At 52.6% G+C, this 27,778-nt stretch overlaps 1 protein-coding gene across 1 annotated transcript in view; it reads right to left on the bottom strand.

Moving 5' to 3' along the window:
• KCNQ1 (potassium voltage-gated channel subfamily Q member 1) overlaps window positions 1–27,778 on the bottom strand; it is a 377,490-nt gene that overhangs the window by 72,859 nt on the left and 276,853 nt on the right. Inside the window, exon 12 of the mRNA XM_052662163.1 lies at window positions 4,024–4,099. Coding sequence (XP_052518123.1) covers window positions 4,024–4,099 — 76 coding nt within the window. The remainder of the gene's footprint in view (window positions 1–4,023; window positions 4,100–27,778) is intronic.

Raw genomic sequence — 27,778 nt, forward strand, 5'->3', positions numbered from 1 at the left:
CACAGCTGACACCCGCCCCTCTTCGGACTCTGGGACCACCCTGCCTCCCCATATGGCTGAGACAAGGCCCGTCATAGGATCATGGGGTCGGGGGTGGGATGAAGTCTGGCAGGCTCTCTGACGCCACACTCCCAGCTCCAGGACAAATGTAGAGTGGCGCTGGGTGGTAGGCTAGTGGAGATGTGCCCAGGACTCAGTGTTTGCTTCTCTAAGATGGGGATGCTGAGCCCTCTGGCTGACAAGGGGAGTGAGGGCAAAGTAAGATGCAAGGAGAGAGAGGGCTGGGGGCCCTGAGCGGCCCGTGTCAGGAGAACCCGAATGGCTGTGATGGTGGCTATGGCTGAGCCCAGGGTCTGCACTGTGTCCAGTGCCCACGGGAAGGTGGTCCTGAGCGGTGATGCCTGCTTTCCTTTGGGCCAAAGGGCTTTGTGAGGCTTGGGGCCACCCCCAGACTTGCCGATGTGGTCAGGGGCAGGCTCAGAAGAGAGAAGGCAGGGTTCAGAGGTCAAAGTTGGGCAGGCCTGGCCCGGAATGGAGCGGGTCCTTGTCCTGGTCTCCCATACACCCTGGGAGGTCATGGACCACTGTGGGCCCCTGAGTGTGTTGAGGGGCTCTGTGTGTGCAAATGTACACAGACATCTCCGTGGAAAGGCACGCGAGTGCAGGGGACAGGTGTGTGAGCGCCTGCAGGAGCAAGGGTGGAGAGGGGCCTGTGAGCCGGGCCCCCCGCCTCGCCTTGGCCAGGGTGTGGACCACAGCAGGTAACCGAGAGCCGACTGACACCCGGGACCCATGGCCTGGCGGGCTCTTAGGCCCCCTGAGACTCATCTTGGAGTTGATAAGCAACCCCTTCCCCGCCCCGCCCCCACCAGGGTCTGGTCAGCACTCCTGGAGGCCTTTGTCAAGTGGCTGCCTGGGGTCTGGCTGCACAGCTCATCTCAGCTTTCTCTCTGAAGCTAATTTCCTCTGGCGGCAGCAGGAGCCTGAGATGAGCCGAGATAATGCCGGGCTGTCCAGACTGACCGACGGTGGACACAGGAGTCCAAGGCAAACTTGAAGGGCTAAGAGGCTCTGGCTCCTCCAGCCAGACACAGGGGCGGCCAGCTGGGTACTTATCGGCCAGCGAGGCCCGCAGGGGGGCTACCAGCCATGTCTGCTGCCCCTGGGGCCAGATGGGGGCCGGCGTGTGGGCAGACAGACAGGCTGCTGCCGGGGAGGGGCCCTGGCAGCTGGGCCTGAGGCGGGGGCTGCCCCGGGAGCCCCCCGGAACGCCTCACCACCAGGGGCTCACCCCCCACTTCCATCTTGTTGGGTCCCTCCTCCCTGGAGGCCTCTTGCTGCCCGCCCCCTCCAGCCGCCCCAGCCCCACGCCTTGCCTGAGAGCCTCTGTCCCCAGGGCGGAGCAGGAGGAGCTGCTGCACTCACAGGCCCCACCTGGTCTATTCAAGGCCCTCTGGGGCCCTGTGCACAGGGAAGGGGAGGGGGCAGGCCCATGGGGCTGCCCAGCCTCCTTCCAGAAGCCTCCCAGGCCGCTTGCAGGATGCTGCCTGTATCCTGAGGCAGAAGCGAGGCCTCTGGCCTGGAAGGGAGGGCAGGGTGCCCGCTGAGGCCAGCTGTTGGTTTTCTTGCCTGTGTTTCTGTGACAGGCGCTCCCCAGCGCCCACACCTTCTCTGGCCACTGCGGGCACCTGTCTACCCAGGGCATGTGTTGTTCTGATCTGGAAGCTGCTCACATCACCCTTGAGCTGGGCCTGCCCTGTGGGTACCCCAGAACTGGAAGAAGCCCCCAGGAAGCCTGGCGTCCACCCTGGCATGGTTCTGCATGGTCCAACGGTGCCCCAGGCAGCAGGTTCTGGCCTCTGCCCAGCGGGGGCCTGCTCCAGAAGCACAATGGCCCAGCTGCTCAGGCTGGGGACTGTCCCCATTGTGGAGAGTCGCAGTGACCCCTCTGTACCTGCGAGTTGGCATCAGAGGTTTTAGCCGTCACCACCAGCCACTCTCCAGCGAGGGCCCTGCCCAGGTCTTCTCTGCTCCTGGGGACAGTCCTGCCCAGACCTGATCCCGGCAGAATTTCCTGCCATTCCTGCCTCACCCGAGAGGCCATCCCATCCTCACCCAGCACCCTCGAGCTCCCTGTTCCACCAGGTGCCCCTCTGCTGGGTCCACCAGGGCAGCCGAGCCTCGGGGAAGGTGTAGCCACAGGCCCAAAGGCCCACCGTCCGGGGATGTTGGATCTTGCCCAGAACAATGCAGGGCAGAGCTCCTGGTACCAGCTGGGAATGGCCTTCACTGACTCTTTGATCCCACAATGAGGGGTCACAGGCCCTGGCGAGAGCCTTTAACACTGCTTGGCCCAGTTTGGGGGGGAAAGGTCTCCTGCCAGGCTGCAGGCAGACAGATGGGCAGGCGGGCAGCACAACGCCCCTGGGGACTGTGTGCAACCCCTCCCCCTCCCTCCTACCCCCTTCCCTGCCCCTACCTGCTCCCGAGGGGGCCGCTTGTGCTGGGACCAGTGTCCTGGCAGGCTGAGGGCACAGGTGGGCGTGGTCCTGGGCAGCCCCCTGGGCTTTTGTTCCCAGTCCAAATGGGAAAGAGGTCTTCATTAGGGCTGTCGGAGTGGGGTCTGTCCAGACCTCCCCACTGTCTGGCTCCCTGGCCTGGGTGGGTGGGGGCTCTGCAGGGGAGACTGGCCGGGGCTGGAGTCAAGCCTGTAGGCTGGGATGGGAGGCGCAGACTGGAGGGGACCCGGGGTCTGGTTCTAGCCTCAGCCCTGCTGTGACTGCTTGGGGGGTATGAACAAGTCACCCCAACCTCCCCACTTGGTGCCACACACAGGCCCAGGGGTTCTGGACGTTGCTGCTGCCTCCGAGAGACCCCCAGACCTGGCTCTGCCAGGAACTCACTTCTGAAGGGAACCAGTGGCCAAGCCTTCCAGAAAGAGAATGCCCTCCCTCAGGGGTCCCTGCTTCCCAAGTCTCCATGTTCTTGGAGGGAAAGCTGAGTTGGGCCCCATCCTCCAACAGATGACAGTCTCCATGGAGGAAAGAGGTCCCAAGCGTGGCATCACCTGGCATTCTCCAGGGATTGCTGTAGGAGACTCACCCCAGGAAGGAGGGGTGATGGGGAAGCCCGCAGTCTCCAGCCCCGCCTGGCCAGGGAGACCCTACCCCTCCCTGTAAAGGGGGCCACCCCAGGGCACAGAGCAGGGCCAGGCCTCCTCTCTCTTATGTTTTATTTATTTTTTTAAAAAATATTTATTTATTTAGCTGCACCAGTATTTGCTGCATGTGGGGTCTTAGTTGCAGCAAGCGGGGTCTTAGTTGCAGCAAGCGGGGTCTTAGTTGCAGCAAGCGGGGTCTTTAGTTGAAGCAAGTGGGGTCTTTAGTTGAAGCAGGCAGGGTCTTAGTTGCAGCAAGCGGGGTCTTAGTTGCAGCAAGCGGGGTCTTTAGTTGCAGCAGGCGGGGTCTTAGTTGCAGCAAGCGGGGTCTTTAGTTGAAGCAGACAGGGTCTTAGTTGCAGCGAGCAGATCTGTCTTCATTGCACCATGTGAGATCTAGTTCCCTGACCAGGGATTGGACCCAGGCCCGCTGCATTGGGAACACAGAGTCTTAGCCACTGGACCGCCAGGGAGGTCACTCCTGTCTGTTCTGACTCACACAGGGTGGGCGATGGGGACAAAAGCCCTGAGCAGGCCTAGGGCAGGTACTTCCTGTCCAGGTGGCACAGGGCTGGCTCTGCACCCTCCGGGAGTCATTCCCACTCCTGTCTGGGGGGTGGGGGTCGGGGGTGAGTGAGCTCCAGGGCTCTGTGTGTTTCTGGGTTCTGGGTTGGCCCCAGGGTCCAGCCCCATCAGGGAAACATCTCTCCAGGGCCAGCTGTCTTGGAGATGGATCTTGAAGTCATGGCAGGGTGTTTGATGGGTGAAGGGTCAGGTCTCAGACATGGCAGGGTATGGCCTGCGAGGTGGGTGGGCAAGCAGCTTTCAGAGTGGACCAGGGCAGGAGGGCCGAGCGCAGGACTCACCTGGAATTTCTTCTTGGCCACGAAGTACTGCATGCGCCGGATGACCTTGATGGTGGCCCGGTGGTGCTCCCGCAGCCTGCGGTGGAGAAGGGAGGGGAGGGGGGTGGTCATTCCGTGCCTGCTGCTGTCAGAGGCCTGCAGGCTGCCCGAGTGTCCCCAGGCACATGGCTGGGCCCCTCCAGGAGCAAGGAGGATGTTCAGCCTCTGCGGATGGGGATCTGCAAGCCGCCGTCCTGCTGGCAGGAGCAAAGGCTGATGCTGAGAGGCTTTTAACTAACGAGATGGCCCCAGAGGGACCCGTGCCCTGCTCCTAGCTCAGAAGTGGGGTTGGAGTCAGGGTCCTGTATTGGCGGCGGCTGTGCCCCTTACCCATGGTACAGCCACACAGGCTTCTTTTTGCGTTGGGGTCTTTGGGTTCCTCACCAGTACGGTGGGAAGGGGTACAAGCAGATGACCCCTAAGGCCCCTCACAGCTGGAATGTTCCATGGCCCGCCCACCGGTACCCACTTGGAAAACGTAGGGCAGGACAAATCAGCCGGGGATAGGTACTACCTATGCCACCTAAACTGCCTTAGCCACACCAAAGCAGAGACATGACTTTGCCAACAAAGGCCCATATAGTCAAAGCTACGGTTTTTCTAGTAGTCATGTATGGATGTGAGATTTAGACCACAGAGAAGACTGAGCTGCAAAGAATTAATGCTTTTGAATTGTGGTGCTGGAGAAGACTCTTGAGAGTCTCTTGGACTGCAAGGAGATCAAACCAGTCCATCCTAAAGGAAATCAACCCTGAATATTCACTGGAAGGACTGATGCTGAAGCTGTAGCTCCAATACTTTGGCCACCTGATGGGAAGAACTGACTCATCTGAAAAGATCCTGATGCTGGGAAAGATTGGGGGCAGGAGAAGGGGATGACAGAGGATGAGATGGTTGGATGGCATCATTGACTCAATGGATATGGATTTGAGAAAGCTCTGGAAGACGGTGAAGGACAGGGAAGCCTGGCGTGCTGCGGTCCACGGGGCTGCAAAGAGTGGACACGAATGAACGACTGAACAGCATCAAAAACCGCTCTGTGAAGGGTGCTGCTTTCCCTCCCCTCTGAAGTCCCTTCTAGTGTGTGTGTGCATGCTAAGTTGCTTCAGTCATCCAACTCTTTGCGACCCTGTGGACTATAGCCTGCCAGATTTCTCTGTCTGTGGGATTCTCTGGATAAGAATACTGGAGTGGGTTGCCATGCCCTCCTCCAGGGGATCTTCCCAACCCAGGGATTGGACCTGCATCTGTTGAGTCTCTTGCATTGGCAGGCAGGTTCTTTACCACTTGCACCACCTGGGAAACCCCAAAGTTCCTTCTAGAAACATCATCAAAAGGGGAACACAATGGCTGATACATGTGCACAGGAAAAGTCTGGAAGGAAGTAACGCACAAGGAACCAGTGGAGACTTTGCTCCTGGCTCTGAAGCTTGCGTCTGGTCACACTTTTTGCTGAAGACACCACCACAGCTGTGTGACAGTTTTATGACCAGGGAAGACTCCCAGGGCTGCGATCCCAGGAGAGAAACAAGCTGGGTGAGCCCACGTGTGCATTCGTGTGTTTAGTGTGTGGGGCACATGGGCTGAGTGTGAGGCTGGGGCCCCCCGGGCTGGCGAGATAAACAGGAGGCCAGGGCTGCAAAGACATCTAGGACTTGACAGGCCAAGATCCTGGTGGCCCCTTTCACCCAATTTCTCCTTGAAGTGTCTGTGAGCCAAGCTGCACAGTGCGGGGTGAGATTCTGAGAAATGGAGCAAAAAACAGCTGCCAGAATGACAAAAAACTAAGCAGAGGCCCCTGCAGACCCATGTTATGGAGGAGAGGAGGATTCTGGTTCAGAGTCATCAAGGAGATAGGGTCCTGGTAAACAGCCCATGCTTTCAGAGGAGACCCCAGCCCTGCCATGGCCTCAAACCCCGAGTCTCCACCTGAAGCAAATGCTCTGCTTGGCACCTTTGGGTCTCCAGAGAAAACCAAGACATCCATAGGCAGGTGAGATCATGGAGCCTCTATTTCATACACAACAGATGGAAAACCAAGGGACAAACCAGACCGCAGAAACAGATCTTGAGGTGTGGTAGATGGTTGTTCAGTTGCTAAGTCGGGTCTGACTCTTTGAGACCCCATGGACTGCAGCACACCAGGCTTCTCTGTCCTTCACTATCTCCAGGCATTTGCTCAAACTCACGTGCATTGAGTCGACTTGTAGCTCTTCCACCAAGAGATAAGAGTTGGTTTTCCCACTAGCTGAATTCGGGCTGACCTTGACCTTTATTGTCATGAAAAGAAAGCTGGGGAAGTCCCACTCATGTGTTCTTGCAATGTGGTTACGTGGACCACCTGGACTGGCTGGCTTTAGAGGCTGTGTGGAGAACCGAGGTGCCCGGGCCAAGAGCCGGGCCAAGAGCAATAACAGGTGAGTGCAGCCATCGTCCACCGCCCCCGTCCAGCCCTGATGAACCACCAGGTGACTGCAGCTGTGTCAGTCACCTCACACAGAGCCACCAGAACAGCCTTCCAGCTGTGTCGAGCCCAAATTACTGACCCACAGAATGACGCATAACGGAAGAGTTGTGATGTGAAGCCAGGAAACGTAGGCATGGTTTGCTACGCATCAATAGATTAAAAGAAATTAGACTTCAAAGTGGGGTACATGTATCAATCCCAAAATAGTGCTGGGACCAGGCTTCAGGCAGAGGATGACAAAGAAAAAAAAAAAAGGCCAATTGTAAGATGCTGGACGTTGGGCCTGGTACCATCTCTAATTGCATGAGACTCTGGGGTCTCTTGGAGAGGTGTGTGAATCTTGCTTTGGTGGAAGGGTATAAAGTTATGGCCAGAGGGCAGACTGAGGAAAGTTAGAGATGGGTGCAAGTCCTTTGCAGTCCCCCCCAGCAGAGCCTGCCCCCTCCCAACCCTGCTATTTCCACCATCCTGTTCCATGGAACACTGTTGCCATGTGGACATGTCTGAGCCGGGCTGCTGGAAAAGCCACATGGAGGAGAGCCAAGGCACCCCATCTAACAGCCTGACGGCTCCGGACTCCTGAGGCTAGCTGAGACCAGCCAGTCACCACCAAGCTGCCACTTGAAGGAGCTGGGTGAAACCACCCAGATGAGGAACCCAAAATGCTGATCCACAGAGTCAGGAGCAAATAGATGATATGATTTGCTTCAGAGTTGTGAGATAAGCGTTGATAAATAGGTTCAAGAAAGTAGAAGACAAGACGAAGAATTTCACCAGGGAAGTAAAATCTATATTAAAAAGAAAACAAAGGGAAATTCTAGAACAGAAAGGACAATCATGGAAGTTAAGAATGCGTGAGATGAATTTGATAGCAGAGGAGACATAGAAAAAAAAAAAAAAAGAGAGAGAGAGAGTACTTGTGAACTAGAGAAAGTAGCCAGAATGGAGTGCAGAGGGAAAGCAGAATTAAAGATACAGAGAAAACACAAGATAACTGAGATACGGTTAGAGGTTCTAATACACGTGACATCTCAGAAGGAGAGGAGACGAAGTGGAGAATGAGTAATTCTGAAGACTGAATGGTTCAGAATTTTCCCCAAATGATGGAAGACATCAGGCCGCAGATGTAAGCAGCTCCTTGGGTCCACCAGGCTCTCCTGGTGGCTCAGACGGTAAAGAATCTGCCTACTATGCAGAAGACCCCGGTTCGATCCCTGGGTTGGGAAGATCCCCTGGAGAAGGGAATGGCCACCCATTCCAGTATTCTTGCCTGGAGATTTCCAGGGACAGAGGAGCCTGGTCATGGGGTTACAAAGAGGCGGACACGACTGAGTGACCCGCATTTTCACTTTCTTTTCACTTGGCTCCAGCTGGAAAGAAAGACAAGGCTTAACGGATCCAGGCCCCTCCGAGTCACCCTGCTGAAGGCCAAAGGCACAGCATTGCTGAGGGGGTGTGTGTGTGTACGATGACACATTTTCCTGATGGTTGACTTGTCAACAGGGAGGATGAAAGCCAGAATAACATCCTTAAAGAGCTCAAGGAAAATTCCTACCAAGGTAGCATTCCATACCCATCAAATGTATTTTTAGAAATGAAGGTGCAAGTGAAATAATCCAGTCACAAAAGGATAAACTCTGTACTATTCCACTTATATGAGGACCTAGCGTCATTAAATCCATCGAGATACAAAGTAGGAGGGTGTGGGGTGGGAGAGGGGTGGAGGGCAGTGTTCAGTGGGGACAGACTGTCTGTTTGGGAAGGTGAAAAGCTCTGGAGATGACGGGGTGATGGCTACACAAGAATGTGAATGGAGTTAATGACTCTGAATGAAGCACTTAAAAATGCTTAAAACGATACAAATGGTGGTGAGGCCTGTACTGGAAGAATGACTCCGGGCCGGGACTCAGCAATGACAAGGACGCATAGAGATATTTCAATACAAGAAGCGATTGAGACTGTAAAAAAGGACAGATGTGTGAGAACGTTTAAATTAGTGAATCAAATTGACTGAAACAGTCACGCTGATGTTTCCTGAGGTTGAATGTATAGGCACAGCTAAAAACACACAATTACAAATGGCACCAGGAAGGGGGTGTCCATGGAGCTACACAGCTGTGAGCACCACGTGTTGCCAGGGCAATGGCCACAGTGCTCATCTGAGGTTGACTCCAGTGAGCCGAGGATGCGTACGATCACCTCCAGGCAACCACTGACGGGAAAGTAAAGGGCCGTAGAGTTAACAAGTGGACAGGGGATAAAAATTAATTAATAACAATTTCTGATCAATCCAAAGAGGCAGGTCAAACTACTGCACAATTGCACTCATCTCACACGCGAGTAAAGTAATGTTCCAAATTCTCCAAGCCAGGCTTCAGCAATACGTGAACCGTGAACTTCCAGATGTTCAAGCTGGTTTTCAAAAAGGCAGAGGAACCAGAGATCAAATTGCCAACATCCTCTGGATCATCGAAAAAGCAAGAGAGTTCCAGAAACACATCTATTTCTGCTTTATTGACTATGCCAAAGCCTTTGACTGCGTGGATTACAATAAACTGTGGAAAATTCTGAAAGAGATGGAAATACCAGACCACCTCACCTGCCTCTTGAGAAACCTGTATGCAGGTCAGGAAGCAACAGCTAGAACTGGACATGGAACAACAGATTGGTTTCAAATAGGAAAAGGAGTACGTCAAGGCTGTATATTGTCACCCTGCTCATTTAACTTATATGCAGAGCACATCATGAGAAATGCTGGGCTGGAGGAAGCACAAGCTGGAATCAAGATTGCTGGGAGAAATATCAATAACCTCAGATATACAGATGACACCACCCTTATGGCAGAAAGTGAAGAGGAGCTAAAAAGCCTCTTGATAAAAGTGAAAGAGGAGAGTGAAAAAGTTGGCTGAAAGCTCAACATTCAGAAAACGAAGATCATGGCATCCAGTCCCATCACTTCATGGGAAATAGATGGGGAAACAGTGGAAACAGTGTCAGACTTTATTTTTGGGGGCTCCAAAATCACTGCAGATGGTGACTGCAGCCATGAAATTAAGACGCTTACTCCTTGGAAGAAAAGTTATGACCAACCTAGATAGTATATTCAAAAGCAGAGACATTACTTTGCTGACTAAGGTCCGTCTAGTCAAGGCTATGGTTTTTCCTGTGTTCATGTATGGATGTGAGTTGGACTGTGAAGAAGACTGAGTGCCGAAGAATTGATGCTTTTCACCTGTGGTGTTGGAGAAGACTCTTGAGAGTCCCTTGGACTGCAAGGAGATCTAACCAGTCCATTCTGAAGGAGATCAGTCCTGGGTGTTCTTTGGAAGGAATGATGCTAAAGCTGAAGCTCCAGTACTTTAGCCACCTCATGCGAAGAGTTGACTCATTAGAAAAGACTCTGATGCTGGGAGGGATTGGGGGCAGGAGGAGAAGGGGACGACAGAGGATGAGATGGCTGGATGGCATCACGGACTTGATGGACGTGAGTCTGAGTGAACTCCGGGAGTTGGTGATGGACATGGACTGCGATTCATGGGGTCGCAAAGAGTTGGACATGACTGAGCGACTGAACTGAACTGAACTGAACTGAAAATCACTGCAGATGCTGACTGCAGCCATGAAATTAAAAGACGATTACTCCTTGGAAGGAAAGTTATAACCAACCTAGACAGCATATTCAAAAGCAGAGACATTACTTTGCCAACCAAGGTCCGTCTAGTCAAGGTTATGGTTTTTCCTGTGTTCATGTATGGATGTGAGAGTTGGACTGTGACGAAGGCTGAGCGCTGAAGAATTGATGTTTTTGAACTGTGGTGTTGGAGAAGACTCTTGAGAGTCCCTTGGACTGCAGGGAGCTCCAACCAGTCCATTCTGAAGGAGATCAGCCCTGGGTGTTCTTTGGAAGGACTGATGCTAAAGCTGAAACTCCAGTACTTTGGACACCTCATGTGAAGAGTTGAGTCATTGGAAAAGACTCTGATGCTGGGAGGGATTGGAAGCAGGAGGAGAAGGGGGCGACAGAGGATGAGACGGCTGGATGGCATCACTGACTCGATGGATGTGAGTCTGAGTGAACTCCGGGAGATGGTGATGGACAGGGAGGCCTGGCGTGCTGCGGTTCATGGGGTCGCAAAGAGTCAGACACGACTGAGCAACTGAACTGAACTGAACTGAAAGAAGCAAGAAAGGAGGTGAAAAGGAAGTGATGGAACAAATGGAAAAACAGAATGAGAGCGTAGACTGCACGCACTGCAGAGGGACTAAGTATCCCCATCGAAAGATGAAGACTGCTAGGTGGGATTAAAAAAAATAATTTGATGTTGCCCAGCTTCCCTGGTGACTCAAACAGTAAAGAATCCGCCTGCAATGGAGGAGACTTAGGTTTGATCCCTGGGTTAGGAAGACCCCCTGGAGAAGAGAATGGCTACCCATTCCAGTATTCTTACCTAGAGAATTCCATGGACAGAAGAGCCTGGTGGGCTACTGTCCATGGGGTTGCAAAGAGTCAGACATGATTGAGCAACTGACACTTTTATACTTCACATAAATATAGTGAAACAGAAAGGCTTAGAAGTGTTGACAGTAAAAAGATAGAAAAAGAGATATTATGGGATTGCCAAAAGAAAGCTAGTCCAGGCAAAACAGCATCAGACAAAGTAGACTTTAAGTATTGCCGGAAATAAAGAGGGATGTGTCAGTATTTAAAAATTGATCAAGAAGATTCCCCGGCAGTCTCGTGGTTAGGACACCACGCTCCCACTGCAGCAGGCATAGGTTCAGTCCCTGGTCAGGGCACTAAGATCCTGCAGGCCATGTGGCTTGGGCAAAAAAAGGAAAAGGTCAAAATTTGGTAGGGAGAGGTCAGTTCTAAATCTGTACATACCTAAAAACATGGGATTCAAGTATACGTCACAAAAAACTGGCAGAACTAAGAGGTAAAAGAGAAAATACACAATCACGGTGGGTGATTTGAATGCCCTTCTGTGGGTAACGGATAGAGGAGCTGTGAAGACGTCGGAAGACAAACACGTCTGAAGAGCTGAGTTTGGACTTGATGTGATGGGCGCTTATAGAATACTGCGCTCAGTGTCCTGGGAGCGCTTCAGCTTCCCAAGTGCACACAGAGCTTCTACAGATGGGGCCACGTGCAGGGCTGAAAGAGCAAGTGCCAACACGTCTCCAAGAAATTAAGTCATATGTGTATGTTCTCTGGCCTCAGAGAAATTAAACTAGAAATCATAAGGAAAAGATAACTGGAAGATCTTCAAGTGTTTTAGAAGTTAAATACCTTAAGGGTCAAAGAAGAAATCTAATAAGAATTGGAAGAGGTTTTTTTGTTTGTTTGTTTTTTGACTAAGTAAAATCTATCTTATTATTTCTTTATTTTTGTTGCCTGTAATTGCTTACCAGTGTTGTGGCGGCTTCTGTGGTACAGCATCACGAATCAGCCATACGTATGCAAATGTCTCCTCCATCCTGAGCCTCCCCCCCACTCCCATTTCGCCCCCTTGGTCATCACGGAGCGCCAAGCTGAGCTCCCTGAGCTGTGTAGCAAGTACCCACTAGCTATCTTACACATGGGAGTGTGTTCACATCACTGCCGCCTGCTCAGTTCGTCCCAGCCTCCCCGTCCCTGTCTGTGTTCACAAGTCCGTTCCCTACATCTGTGTCTCTTTTCCCACCCTGGGGACAGGCTCATCATGTCCAGCTTTCTGGATTCCATATATACGTGCATTAATACACAATCCTTCTGACTTGTTGTTGAGTCGCTCAGTCACGTCGAACCCTTTGTGAGCCCATGGACTGTAGCCCGCAGGGCTCCTCTGATCACGGGATTTCCCAGGCAAGAATACTCAAGTGGGTTGCCACTCCCTTCTCCTGGGGATCTTTCCGACCCAGGGGCCAAACCCGCATCTCCTGTACTGGCAACGGATTCTTTCCACCGAGCCATGGGGATTCCCTCTTTCCGACTTACTCCACTCTGTGTGACAGACTCTAGGCTCATCCAATATTTTTAGTGAAGCAATGATAAAAATGTCTTGCATCACAACTTATAGCTAAATAAGTGCTTGAGGTACCGTGAAATAAGTGCTTACAGGATATTTTATGACCTTAAATCAGACATTAAGAGAAGAGGGGAGACTGGAGTCTATCTCAAGTACTTAAAAAAATAGTAAATTAGGCCCAAAGAAGGTAGATGGAAAGAGAAAATAGAGAGCAATAAAACAAATGAATTAGATAAATGAATACATTTAGTGAAATAAAAAATGGACATTTCATTAAGAAATTCAACAAAGCCAAAATTTGATTCTCTGAAGAGACCAGCTGGAGACATTTAAAAATGTATTTAGAGGGTATGATATACAAAAGTAATCTTGATAGCTTAGATAAAATAGATTAACTTCTAAAACACCACGATATACAAAAGTAGAGAGAAGAAGAAATTTAAAAATCCAGATTGCCTGATATTAGTTAAGTAAATTAGATTTGGAATTTACACACACAAAAATTTAAGGTTAGATGACTTCACTAGTAAATTCTTCCTTAAATGGTAAGAAATAATACCAATTTTATACAAACCTTTTTAGAAGATTTTTTTTATGAGTCAGTATAATCTTGACATCAAAATCCTATAAGGATGTTTCAGGAAAGCAAAGTCATAGGTCAACATCTCTCGTTAACATAGGACACAAATAGTCTACATGCAATACCAACAAATTGAACCCAACACTGTATGTAAAGACATACAATCCTAGTTCAATCCAGTCATGCAAGTTTAGTTTAGCATCTGAAATCCAACAGAACAAGTAAGAAAAAAACATACAATCAACTCATAAGATACAGAAAGAACATGTGATAAAACTCAAGACCCACTCATAATTAAACACACGACTCTTAGAGAACTTGGAACAGAAGGAAATTCTGTCATGTAAAAAACAAGCACAAAAACAAACAAAATCTGAGCAGCCATCATCCATCATGCTGAAAGGTTATACTTTCCTCCTGAGATGGGGAAAAAGACAAGGATGTCTATCATTACTGTTTCTACTTAATGTTATCCCCAAAGCCTCAGCCAGTGCACTGAGGGAAGAAAAGGGAAGCATAAGAAAAAATGAGACAGGACAAAATAAAACTGTTTTGTCACCATTTACAAATGACATAATCATATATATTTTTAAAAAAACCCAACAGAATCTTCAGATAAACTGTCCCATTGTTAAATGAATTCAGCAAGAACACTGATTTTAAAGACAATATGAGAAAATAAATTCTGTTTCTGTAAGTGAGCCACGAAACATAGCCACTTAAGCCCGTTTGTGTGTGCTCGGTCATGTTCAACTCCTTGCAACCCCATGGACTGTTGCCTGTCGGGCTCCTCTCTCCACGGGATTCCCCAGGCCAGAACACTGGAGCGGGTTGCCATTTCCTCCTCCAGCGGATCTTCCCAGCCCAGGGATTCAACCCGTGTCTCGAGCCTTCTGCCTTGGCAGGTGGATTCTTTACCACTGAGCCCCCTGGGGAGCCTTTTCTGTATGTTAGTAACAAGCAATTAGAAAATGAAATAGAGATACTGCTTATAACAGCATCCAAACCTATAAAATAGCTAAAAGGAAATTTCTTGGAGATGAACAAGACCTCTATGCAAAAAAGTACTAGACTTCAGTGAGAAAAACTAAATGACCCACAGAGATGTTATGGGGAGGGAGGTGGGAGTGGGGGTTCATGTTTGGGAACACATGTAAGAATTAAAGATTTTAAAATTAAAAAAATAAAAAACTATTAAAAAAAAAAAAAAGCCCTATATCAGCTAAGGGTTATGACATGTTCGTAAACTGGAGGACTAATATTTGTCAGATGTGAATTTTGAGGTATGGATCCAGTCTGATTCCAGTCAACACAGAATGCTTTTATTTATTTATGGGAAGGGTTTTTGAGCTGATTCTAAAATATTTGTGAAAAAGCAAACGATTAGGAATAGAGAAGACAATTTGGAAGAACAACGAAGTTGAAGAGGCGTGCTCCTTCAGTTCAAACGTGCCGTAAAGCTACAGGATGAGAACAGATTATAGAGATGTAGCCTGAACACCTCCTGACACAGCAGCATCAGATGGGACGGTCTACAGGGCAGAATGACACGCCCAGAGTCATAAACACGCATATGTGGCCACCGGGTTTATAACCGAGGCGCCATTTCAATCTGGGAGGGAAGGAATGTCCCTTTTGATCAACGGTAGTGGAACAGTTTGGATAGCTGTATGAAAAAAAAAATATGAATCATAATCCCCACTACACATCAGTCATAAAATTAATTCAAGTTAGGTTTTACATCAAAGCATGAAGGCAGAGACCATCAGGACTGGAGAAGAGAGGAGGGGATTATCTTTATGACCTTGGAAGATTTGCCAAAACACAAGCAGCCCTGACTACAAAATAAAATATTTGACAAATTGCTCTTCCTTATAAAAATTAAGGCTTCCCATACATCAAAAGACATTGTTAAGAACATGAATAGACGCACTGCAGGCTGGGAAAGGGTATTTTCTGGCAAAGGACTTGTATTCAGAGCATGTCAAGAACACCTACGAATCAATACAGAAAAGACCAGTGGCTTTAAAAAGATGATTTGAAGAGGCCCCAGATGTCAATAGGCCCATGAGAAGGTGCTCAGCATCACCACCTATGAGGGGAACACAGATGAAAGCCCACATGAGGTGCCCACACACACTGGCTAGCGTGGTCAAAATGACAGGCCGCCAACATCCACTGCTGGACATGGTGTAGGGAGACCACTCCTGTGTGCTGCTGGTGGGAACATGCGTTGGTTCACCTGGGAAAGCTGCCTGGCTGTAGCCTTGGGCACACATCACCACTAGGCATTCCCATGTGCAGATACTGACTCCAGAGAAACTCATACTCACATCCACCAGATACATCGATGGGGAGGATTACAGCAGCTTTCCTCGGAGGAAAGCCCGCCAGTGACAAAGCTGTAGGCAAATCTGATTCCATGCAGCCTCAAGAACAGACAAGACTGCTCCAGGGTGAGAAAGGTCAGGACAGAGTTTCCCTGGGCGGGGGTTGTGGGGGGAGCGTTTCCCCGGGGGAGGAAACTTCTGTTGGGACCGAAGTGTCTATGTCTTGACCTCATGGGTCAAGATCCCCTGAAGGAGGAAATGGCAACCCACTCTAGTATCCTTACCTAAAGAGTCCCATGGACAGAGGAGCCTGGTGGGCTACAGTCCACGGGGTTGCAAAGAGCTGAATACGACGGAACTGACTTAGCACAGCGCACATGGGTGCTTACGCAGGGCGTGCGCATGCGTGCTCAGCCGCGCAGTCAGGTCCCACTCTGGCCCGTGGACAGCAGCCGCCTGTGGATGCAGCCCACCTGCCCCTGAGATTTCCCAGGCAAGAACACTGCAACGGGTTGCCATTTCCTCCTCAAAGGGATCATCCCGACCCAGAGATCGAGCCCGGGTCTCCTGCGTTTCCTGCCTTAGCAGGTGGATTCTTTACCACTGAGCCACCTGGGCTGGTCTGTTCATCTAGGGTTTGTGCATTTTACAATCGTTCATTCCATGGTTTTTAAAAAGATAAGTGGCTTTTAAAGTTCTCAGGAACAAATGGTTTCTACATAGCCCTGGGTTGACCACTCTGAGCCCCAAGTATATGAGATGCTCTCTGGTGAGAGCAAGCCCCCCACGCTACTGGACAATGGGGGCCCCACGTGCAGAAGGCATTCGAGGCTGTGTCCCCACACCTGCTATAACCTGGGCCCACCTGACACGTCATGCAGCACCCAGGCCTGGTGACGCTTCCACGCCTACACGGGAGGGGGCGGCAGCTAACACATGCCAGCTAACACACGTTCACACACACACACACACACACACGCTCTTGCACACACACACTTGGAACCGGAGCTGCAGCAGGCTCTGGGAGGCCCTGAGATTTCTCCTCTGGAGTCAGGGCCACAGGCCCCATGAGCTCCTCATCCTAGGCCTGAGCCACGGGGCGACGTACCCTGGCCTCAGGTCCTCACTTCTGGTAGACCCCCCAGGTGGTGTGGTAGCAGGTGGAGGGGCGGAGGATCCCCGAGTGCCCCCCTAAGAAGGGCCCCACTGACTGTGGCTGGCCAAGCCTGGACGCAGTGTGAGGTTCAGAGAGAAAGCTCCCACTTCTCTGAATCAAAGGACCACACCCAGTGACTGCTCCAGAGGCTGCTGCCACGCTCACCTCCACCAGGTCTACAGAACAAACTGTGGCCTTTGCAACCAAGCAGCTCCCCCACCCCAGGATGCTGGAAGGCCAGGGCTGGGGACTCCAGGCCCTGCCGGCTCCACTCAGGCCTGCTGTGGCCTGGCCCTGACTGGTGACACCCCACGGCTGGCCTCCCTGCTGAACATAGGATGCTGCAGTCTGCACGGAAGGGCCAGGCTGGTCCCTCTCTCAGAGGGCCTGCTCCTTTCTCCAGGGGGGTTCGGCCCGAGGACAGGACGACTGACACCGGGCAGGTGGGACGGGCACCCTGAGCCCCACAGGTGAGCGAAGCTCCCCTCTCCTCTGCCCGAGAAAGGAGACACCTTCCCCCACCCCTGCCCCTGGCAAAGAGAAGGACTGGACAGATATTAGATCTTATCAACACTTTTTCCACATCACTAGGTTGGATCATCCGAGTTTTTTCTTCAGCCTGTTGACGTGAGGGGCTATGTTAATTGAGTTCTGCATATTGAACTGGCTGGTTTATCTGGAACAAATTAACTGTCACTTGGTTGTGGTGTTTTTTTTTTTTTAATACATCATTATATAATTGGTTGTTTGTTCTTAATAATGTAGAAAAACCCCAGGGACTCACCTAAAATAATAACTAAGCCCCATCAGCCCCCAACTCAAGCCTCCCCCTGCCTCCACCGCCCTGGGAAGCAGTGACCTGAATCGGCGTCCCCTGCCTGGGCTTTCCTGATTGTGCAGCTTTACCAGGTTTCTGCGCATGCAGAAAGGGGCGTGGATTTTCTGTTGGTGATTTAGACTTTACAGAAACGTATCATGCTTTTCCTTGGCCTTATGTTGCCAAGACCTGTCCATCTGCGTCCCTCTGGTTCATCCGTTCTGACTGGTGGATAGGACCCTAGTGACACGCACTCCAGGCTGCCTGCTCCAGCTGGCGGTGGACTGGAGCTTTCCTTGCGGGAGTACCCAGGTGTGCCATAGCCAGTGCATGGGTGTGTGAAATTCAGTCTTACAGGTGAGGCCGCACTGTCCTTGCACATGGTGGCCCTCCAAGGCATCCCGCCAGCAGTGCAGGAGAGGCCCCGGGCCCCACACCCCTGTCCGCAGCCCCAGCACTCAGGTGTCGTGATTCATGCCAGATGGAAGCGGGCGTGATGGAGCCATGCTCTCAGACGCCCGGCGGGCCGCGTGTGCTTCCCCCACCATGAAGGCCCGGCCTGGGTCACTTTCTGTTCAGTCATTTGTGTCCTGATTGATCTTTATTGTTTAGTCACTAAGTTGTATCCTTAGCTTGTGACCCCACGGACTGTAGCCCACCAGGCTCCTCTGTCCGTGGATTTTCAAGGCAAGAACACGAGTGGGTTGCCATGCCCTTCTCTAGGGGATCTTCCTGACCCAGGGATAGAACCCATGTCTCCTGCATTGGCAGGTGGATTCTTTACCACTGAGCCAGCAGGGAAGCCCTGCACTCGTTGATTAGACATAAATTGCCCACGCAGCTTCCTTTCTTTCTCTGCTCCCTCCCTCCCTCCTTTCTTTCTCCTCCTTCCCTGGCTCCCCACCCTCCGACTTCCTCCCTCCCTCCCTACTGACCAACCATTTTGGGGGTCAATTTATGTATTGGGAACACCTGCTCCTGTGTTAGGTAGAAAAAGTCTCCCCAAAGATGTTCTAATCCCCAGACCCTGTAAATGTGCCCCCTTGCATGGCACAAGGGAGTCTCGAGATGCAACTCAGGTTCGGTGCCTTGTTTTGGGGAGGGTCAGGATTATCTGGCTGGGGGCAGTTAGATGCTTGAATGCTTAAAAGTAGAGAACCCTTCCCAGCTCTGGTCAGAGGAAGTTACGACAGTGGAAAAAAGGCCTGAGAGCAGCAATGTGATGGCTTTGAAGATAGAGGAAAGGGCCAAGGGCCCTTTAGAAGCTGACAAAGGTCTGACGTGGATTGTCTCCCGGGTCATCAAGAAGAAACCTGCCCTGTGATACTGTCCAGACCCTTGGGCTGTATGGGACTTCTGACCTATAGAACTGAAAGATGATAAATATGTGTTTGAAGCCTCTCGCTTTGAGGGAATCTGTGACAGCAACGATAGAAAACTCACGCGAATTCCAGGTTGCACGTTATCTCTTCCCTTTAAGGTGTCTTTTAACAAACAGAATTCCTTATTTTACATAAACACGTTCATTAATATTTTTCTCTCACAGATGCTTCTGTGTCCCACGTGAGAAATATTTTCTTGTGCTAAGTTTTGAAAGATACAAACTAACTTATATTTTCTAAAGGTTACAAGTTCTGTATTTAACATTTAATTCTTAGGCCCATCTGGAGTGAATTTTTGAACAGGGTGTGAGGTGGGGTCCAGGTTCCCTTTCTCATGATGGGTGAGCACCTCGCCCCGTGGTCACAAATGCTGTTTTGATCATCCTTGGAAACCTCAGCCCCGGAAGGTCCTTTCTGGGCTCTCCTCTGGGCTAACTACCGATTTCTACACTTTCACTGCAACATCTTAATTACTATGTCTCATATCATGTCTTCATATCTAGAAGGAAAGGCTTTTCTTTGATCTTAAGAAGGTCTTGGTATTTGAAACTCTTTATTCTTCTACAGGAATTCTAGAAGCATCATATTAAGTTTCATGAAAAAGAAAAACAACCCAACCCTCGAGTTTTTGCTGGAATTATAGTGAATTCACAGATGAAGGAGGAAGAAATGAATTGACCTCTTTATAACACTGTCTTTTGTTTATGAATATGGTATATCTTTAACTTTACGTAAGTCTTTAAAATTTCTAAATAAAGCAAAAATCTGGTTCTTTTAAAAAAAAAAACTAACAAAATAGATAAAGTTCTGGTAAGACTGAGAGAAGATAGACATAAAAATATTATAAAGGAAATTAAGAAAACACTACAAACAGGGATTTTAAAGATAAAAAAAGAATATTATCAACTATATGCCAAAAACTTTGGGAGACCTACACAGAAACAGGTATATTCTCAGGGAAGAAAAAATCGAACTCAGTAGAACTGACTCAGGATGGAACAAAACATTTAAATAAGCTTACAAATACTAAAGGTATTAAAGTGGTGGTTAAATGTCTTCCCACAAGATAAAACAAGACAAAAACAAAACAGGCCCAGATGGTTTTATCCCAAGTTCTATCAAATTCTCAAGAGAAGAAGGGGGTGATAGAGGATGAGATGGTTAGATAGCATCAGTGACTCAGTGGACACGAGTTTGAGCAAACTCCGGGAGATAGGGAAGGACAGGGAAGCCTGGTGTGCTGCAGTTCACGGGGTCAGAAAGAGCCAAACACAACTTAGTGACTGGACAGCAACAACAATCAAACTTTCAGGGAGCAAATTATCAAACTTTTGTACAAACACCTTAAACTGGATGAGAAAGGAAAACACATCAAAATTTGAGGGCCCTAGCTAAAGCATTTCTCAGAAGGAAATCTTATTCAGTGACATAGTAAAAGAAAAATCAATGATCTAGTTTTTACCTTAAAAAACTAGAAAAAGAAGAGCAAATTAAACCCAAAGTAAGCAGACTCTTGAGAGTCCCTTGGACAGCAAGGACATCAAACCAGCCAATCCTAAAGGAAATCCACCCTGAGTAGTCACTGAAGCTCCAATCCTTTGGCCACCTGATGTGAAGAGCCAACTCCTTGGAAAAGACCCTGACACTGGGAAAGACTGAAGGCAGGAGGAGAAGGGGACGACAGAGGATGAGATGGTCGGATGGCATCACCGGCTCAATGGACGTGAATTTGAGCAAGCTCCGGGAGATGGTGAAGGACAGGGAAGCCTGACGTGCTGCAGTCCAGGGGGTCACAGAGAGTCGGACACGACTGAGCGACTGAGAACCAGCAAGAAGCATAGAGCAAATGCTATTGAGCTGAAATGCCTGAACCAGGAGCAGGACGTTGCCCTGGTCAGAGCCTGGACTGCAGTGCTCAGTATAGCCTGAGGCCCAGCTGAAGCCACAGAGGGCCAGCTCCTCGCCAACTTTGGCCCCAAAGGTCTCCACCCAGAAACACTTCCGTGAACGGGCCTTCTGCTCTCCCAGAACACTTGCCCCTTCGCCCTTCAAAGTGGCTGACTCTGGAGACTCTCCCTTTTAGGTCTTCCCAAAGGAAGGGGTTTGTGGAGGGTGTGCAGAGGCAGCCGGCTGTGGTCACCTTTCCCTCGGAGGCCTGGCTTATGTTCATCACCCAGTGCTGGCTCTCATAGGAAGGCAAGGTGGCTTCCTTTCAGATCCAGGCAAGCAGAGCTCAGGGACTCGGCCCACAGTGTGGAGGGCAAGACTGCGGTGTGAGCTCTGTCTCCCTGATGGCGCAGTCACCCTCCTGTTCCGCCTCAGGTTCCTGTGGCGGGGGGTGGTGGTGGTGCAGAGTGGGGGCCCAGGCCCCCTCACCCCCAACCCCACTTAGTCTGGGCTCTGTGTCCAAGGCCTGCCCACCCGGGCTGGCTGAAGCCTCTCTGTCCTTGACCAAAGCTCCCCGGGACAGCTCTGGCTTCCAGCTCTGCGCACGCCTGAGGGGTGGGGGAGTCTGTGGTTGAATCTGGTGACTTCTTTAGAGATAGCACCCTGAGGGGTGAGGGTTGTGCAATCCAGAGACTTCAGGCCAGCCTGCCAGCCCACACAGCCCACTGTCTTCTGGAAGAAAACAGCCTAGAACATGCTATGAAGCACCCCAGCCCGGCCCCGCCTGGGTCTGAGAAGCTGTCCAAGGACAGGTAGAACAAGAGGCCACCGTGCTGTCGTCTGCTGACCCAGAGCCAACTGGAGGGTGGCTCCAGAGCTGGCCAGCCATGGCTGCCTCCAACAGGGGTCACGGCCGCAGCTGTCAATGGAAGGGACCAGCCCAGGCCCTGTGGGGGCTGGCTCTGCAGCGCCCCTCGCCCCACAGCTCCCATGTCCACACGGCCTCACCCGTTCACGGGGCTCCAGGCATGCTGCCGCCCGCCCTCACCTCCTTCCCGGTCACATAGCCCACCCTCACTCATGCGCAGCCACAGCCCTTTCCCCGTGAGGTCTTGGGGTGGCCCCGCTCCCCAGCTCTCACGGCATCCAGGAGCCCCAAACACTGACTGTAATCAAATGACCACCGTACAATTCACCATCACCGCCGGGGCTGAGGCATGGGGTTCAGATACCCCCCACGTCCAGCTCAGATGCTGGAGCCGACGATGAGCCCTGACCTGAGACCCCAGGCCCCCATGTGGTGGGGAGGAAGGTCTAGAAGATTCTGCTCATCTGTGACGGCACAGGGCTCCGGCCTGGGCTGGGTGTGCGGCCCTTCAATCATCAAGTTAAGTCAGGGGCGAGGACCGCAGGTGGTCAGGACCTGCCCCCACACCGGCAAGGTGACCGTCGGGGAAATCGTGCAGCTGAGCTGGGAACTGGGCTCAGCACACGCCTGGGGACAAAGCACCATCTCACAGCGGGGACACCTCCCCGTGGCACGAAATCCTGGGGCCTCCTTTCACTTGAGTCCACCTCCTATTTCACCTGCTTCTTTCTTTGGCCGGGGGCACGCTTATTCAGGAAGATTCTGTGGCCCTCTGTCTGAGGCTCACTCCGTCACACCACGAGGAAGTGAGGCGTCTGCTGCTGGCTTTGTTTCGTTTGTTCGTTCTTTGCAAATCGTACAGGTGCTAAGTCTTGTGGAGTCTTTTAAAAAGGCTACACATGAACTTATCTACAAAATAGAAACTGAGTTACAGGTGTAGGAAATAAACTTGGGGTGACCGGCAGGTTGGGGGGAGGGGTGGGGTAAGTTAGGGGAGTGGGATGATATACACACACTGTATATGCAACAGGTGGCCGGTGAGAATCTACTGTATGCCACGGGGAACGCTACGCAACACTCTGTAAAGCCCTCTGTGGGAAAATAATCTAAAAAAGAGTGGATGTGTGCACATGAAGAAGTGAGGGGAGTCCCTGGAAGGACTGAAGCTGGAGCGGAAGCTCCAATCCTTTGGCCCCCTGATGCGAAGAGCCGACTCATTGGGAAAGGCCCTGATGCTGGGAAAGACTGAGGGCAGGAGGAGAAGGGGGCGACAGAGGATGAGATGGTTGGATGGCATCACAACTCAATGGCCATGAACCTGAGCAGACTCCAGGAGACAGTGGAGGACAGGGAAGCCTGGCGTGCTGCAACCCACGGGGTCGCAGAGATCTGGACACGACTCAGCGACTGCACCATAGCCACGTATGTATGTGTGCAACACACTTCGCCACACACCTGGAACTAACGCAACATTGGAAATCATCTATATGCCAATAAAAATTACTTTTTTAAAAATGGGCAAAGGACCTGAAGAGGCATTTCTCCAAAGAAGAGATGAGGATGGCACATTGGCAAGTAAAGAGAAGCTCAATGCGTCACTCCCCGTGAAGGACACGCAGCTGAGAGCCACTTCACACCCAGCAGCATGGCTGCCCCCAAAAGATGAGAACGAGGGTCCTCAGGAATGTGAATGGCGGCTGACAGCATAGGACGGGGCGGCCAGCCGGTGTGGAAAACAGCCTGGAGCCTCCTTAAAACGGGAGGCCTGGAGCTGCGTGTGACCCGGCAGTTCCCGTGGCCGTGAAACGCCTGAGAGAGAGAAACTCAGGCTCAGCCCTGAGCTTGTTTGTGAACGTTTGCGGTGGCTTTGTTCCTCAGAGCCTAGAGGCGGCAGTCATGCAGGTGTCCATCACCCGGTGAGTGGGTAAACAAAACGTGGCATGTCCGTTCAGCAGAATCGTATTCAGCCCTAACAAGGGATGAAGCTCTGACACTTGCTAGGCCGTGGGTGGGATCTCAAAACAGCGTGCTGAGTGAAGGAAGTCGGGCACAAAAGACCACGTCTCACAGGGGCCCGTTTACGTGAAATGCTCTCAACAAGCAAATCCACGGAGATGGAAGGGCAGCGAGTGCTTGCCTGGGGCTGGGGGTGGGGGGGCACGGATGGGGAGCCGCGGTTGCTTTTGAGGGGTGACGTTCTAGAATCAGGCAGTGGTGATGGTTGTGCAACTCCGTGAACATACTAAAAACTGCTTTTAAAGGTGTGGCTGATCCTCCGAGTTGGCTCCTGACAGCAGGAGCTGGAGGGAAGGTCTGGCTCCTCCGGGCAGTTGGGGGTGGAGGGTTGGGAGCTTTGGGGATGCCCCCAGCCCTCCCAGCTCTGGCCAGGGCACCTGTGTCTTTGGGGAGGGACCTCGCCTCGGGGTGCTTCTCGGACACGGTCAGGGGCCAGCTGCCTCAGGCGTGCAGCTGGGCTTGGCCTCGCTCCCTCCCCGGACGCTGGGAGGCCTCCGGACTCCCCATCCTGGCTCAGCCTCCCTGTTCGCGATCCATCCCGCCCCGAGCGGCTGCCAGAGGGCGCTTTTCAATCCAAGGGGCAAATGGCAGACCTTGTTACCCCCGCCCCAGCTCCCAAGCCTGCCAACGACGTGCAGACTCTGAGGGTGGCCTGCCAGGCCCTTCACAACTGGCCCAAACGGAACAAAACCTTCGGGGCTCCGAGCGGGTTCTGAGGCAAAGCACCTTCTCTCCGTCCCGCAGAGTGTTTCACACACACAACACGAGACACACAGGGTGCTTAAGTCTCTGTAAGATTGTTTTTGTGTCGATGATCTGGAAGTCAGAGCAGTCCGTGCAGGCCCCTGGGCCTGGCCAGCCCGAGCGGACCACCCCCCACCCCCGGGTTGGCAGCGAAACTCTTCCAGGACCTCAGGACAGGTGTCCGAAATGGATTTGGCAATGGATTTGAAATGGTTTAACTCATTTCAACACACCCCAGAACCAAGGAAAAGAAGTAAATTCTCTGTTTCTCTAAGATCAGGGCAGCTGACTGGACCCCCAGAGACCACCCAGCACAGATCGGACCACCCAGCAGCTCGGTTCAACTGAGTTCGTTTTGGTAGATGTGACCCCCACTTAACTCACTCGGCTTGGCTCAGATGACTCGGTGCAGCTAAGCCTGACTCAGGCAACACAACCCCATTCAACTCAGTGCAGACCAAGGCAACCCAAGTCAACGTCCCTGGGGAGTTGAAACCAACCGGGCCGGAGAGTGACCTCTGCTGAGGACACCCTGAGCCGCATGAGGGTGGAAAAGCCAAAATCAGAGACCACAGGAAAGTCAGGAGTGGCCAGGCGCTGCAAAGCACCACCCCAATCAGTAATCCTGAACAGAGTGGTAGGTGGGCACCTGGGACAGCGAGGCGACAGCTTGGGGGACATGGTGGGTTACAGAGTGTGGGGGTAGTACCCATCCTAGGAGCCTGACAGCCTCTCGGGCAGCCGGAGAGACAAGAAGGAGGTGAGCTGGAGGTCAGCACAAACAAGGCTTGAGGAGGGGAGGCAGCAACCAAAAGAAGGTCCACGTGGCTGGTGGCCCAAGTGAGGGCAACAGGTGGGCACATGGGGAGGCTGAGAGGAAGCAGCGCTGCACCCAGCGCCCCCTGGAAAAGGGCCGCCTCGAGCTCCCATAGTGGGGACAGGAGCTCAGGCCACAGTGGCTGCGGTGGTGGCGGGGCCCTGAGTAGACTCGTCCGAGGGTCACTTCTTCCCTGTGCTGGCCCAGCCTGAGGCACTCAGGGGCCTCGTTTTGTGGGGGAGAGTTGGCAGGCCCTGAGGGGCTAAGCCCCCCGGCTGAATGCAGCGTCACCCCTGCCTCACCCGGATCCATGCTTACGGTTGCTGTCACATGGGCAGGGGCATGGGACCCAGAGATGGACGGCTTGCATCCAAAAACTGCCTCTGACGCTGGCCCAGGGCAGCCTGGGATGGCCCATGGAGGATGGAAGAGCTGGAGCTCGGGGCCCATGGATGGCTCGAACTCGGCCGGGAGGGGCAGACTTGGCCCCAGGTCTGGGCCTTTCAGCACGGCTCCCCGAGACCACGGGCGACACTCGAGTCCTTCCATCAGGGAAAAGGTTTCTTGGTGGCGGGCTATGCTGCCGCCAGCCATCCTGGACACGTGGCCCAGTCTCCCCCTTCCCTGGGCTGTGGGAGACCCCTGCCGTGACCTGGGTCCTCTTGCCAATGTTGGCGTCCACTTTCCTCCCAGGAGCCCGAAGATCTGCTTGGAGAGGATGGGGTGGAGAGGGGGAAGAGGGGCGGTTTGGACGGGGGCGTGAGAGCCCCAAACAGATTCCCATTGCTAGACTTCAGCTGGTTCCAGCAAATTCCTTGAGCTCTGGAGGCCTCAGGAGCTGGAGGGACCACAAACGACAGTGCAGACCAGGGGTTTCGTCATAAGAAGGACGTGGCCTCGGCACGATGCGGAGCCCAGGAAAGCTGCCGCAGCTGTGCAGCTCTGCGCTCCGGAGATTAGGAGCGATTGAGAAATCACCGGACAGGCCCTGCCCTTCCTGGGCTGCAGGGAGAGCGGTCCCCGGGCCCCAGTGGGGGGCCCTAAATTGGGTGGGCAGGCTGAAAGTCTGAGGCTGCCTGGGCCTGAGCTGCTGGGAATGAGCCGGGGAGAAATGCACCTTTGTTCCAGCTTTGTCCCCGGAGTGGGGGTGGGCATGCAGACAGAAGGGGGGAGAGCCTGCGAGGTTGGGCGTGAGCAGGCGGCTGGGGAGAACCCCGTTCAAATCCTGGGGAGATTATGAGGACGTTTGTTGCGGGCTGTCAGCCCTCATTAAGTTAATGGAACTGGCGAGTTGGCCTGATTCCAGCGCGCCAGAGAAAGAAAACAAGAAAAGTGTTTTCAGAGAAAAGAGCTGGGGGTCCCATTTCGCTCACAGCCCCGGGAGTCGATGAGCCATCAGTAATGGCCTCACTGAGATGACTTGTTGGGAACTTGTTGATTAAAGCAGCAAGGGAAAACCTCTAACGTCGGGGGAGAGTGATACGGGCTTCTTACTGATTTTCATCTCGGAAAGTGATTTGTGGGCGTTTCCTTCCCGAAGCCCTGAGAATTACGGACCAGCCGGTCCCAGAAGGGGGTCTCTACGGCCACTCGGGTGCCGGGCAGGAAAGGGAAAACTCAGTTAAAACCGGGGCTATTCCATGAAGACTTGGGGAATAGGGGGTCTCCAGGTGGGTGAGCTGGATGGAGGTCAGAAGCCAGAAGTTTCTGCCACGCTCCCGGGGCTCCTTAGGAGGGGCTGAGCCGGCCTGCTGCCTCGGTGGGGGAGGTCCCATGTGTGGCCTCGCCCGCCGTGCCCTGTCCCCGGGGGCCCTGCCTTCCTGCTCTCAGGAATGGGTTGCAGGCAAGTCAGCCCCTGAGATTGTTGTGTGGGACTTAGAAAGACTGCTGCTCTTCTGAGCCGCTTTCTTCCAGGACAGAAAGCTGCTGTGGGTTTTGCCCTGGGGCCCTGATTCCTCACGAGTCTGGAGGCAAACCCCGTGTTAAGTCTCTGCTATCTCCTCCTCACAGCACAGATGTCCTAACCTGCCACGTCACCCCCAAGTCCACACCCCCGGCTCCTGTGACCACGGTCCCTGGAGTGAGGACCCCACCGCCCCCAGAACCACGGCGAGTCTCAGACTCCGTCCCTGGCTCCTCTCAGCACATGTCTGGATTTGGAGCCCCTAGACGGGGGCGGGGGTCCGGGAGGCCCTAGACGGGGGGCGGGTCTGGCTGCATTGCCCTGCTCTTCTTCTCCCACCCTGTTCTTGTCCCCATCCATCGACAAGCGCCTCCTGTGAGCCATGACTGCTAAACGCACACTGCCCACTCCTTATCCCGACAGTGCCGGCGAGGGTGCTGAAGGTCAAGGGCGAGGAGCCATGTGCCCCGTACACCTTGGGGGAGGGCGAGCCCTGCCTTCAGAGCCCCAACCCCTCCCAGACTGGCAGACACCGACTGACTTGCGGAGGGACCATCTTCACCTGTCCCCCAGCAGAGGCCTCACCCCAGGTCCCTCTCATCTTGGACTACAAACTCCTAGGCTTCAGGCTGAGCTTTGGGGCCATTTTGCCCTTGTAGTGCCTGTACCTCCTGGAAATCACGGCATCCAGGGATCCTTCCTGGCGGGGTGTTGGGGGGGACAGGCCTCCAGATCAGGGGT

The sequence above is a fragment of the Budorcas taxicolor genome, chromosome 25 (genome assembly GCF_023091745.1).
Source record: "Budorcas taxicolor isolate Tak-1 chromosome 25, Takin1.1, whole genome shotgun sequence".
Classification (NCBI taxonomy): domain Eukaryota; kingdom Metazoa; phylum Chordata; class Mammalia; order Artiodactyla; family Bovidae; genus Budorcas; species Budorcas taxicolor.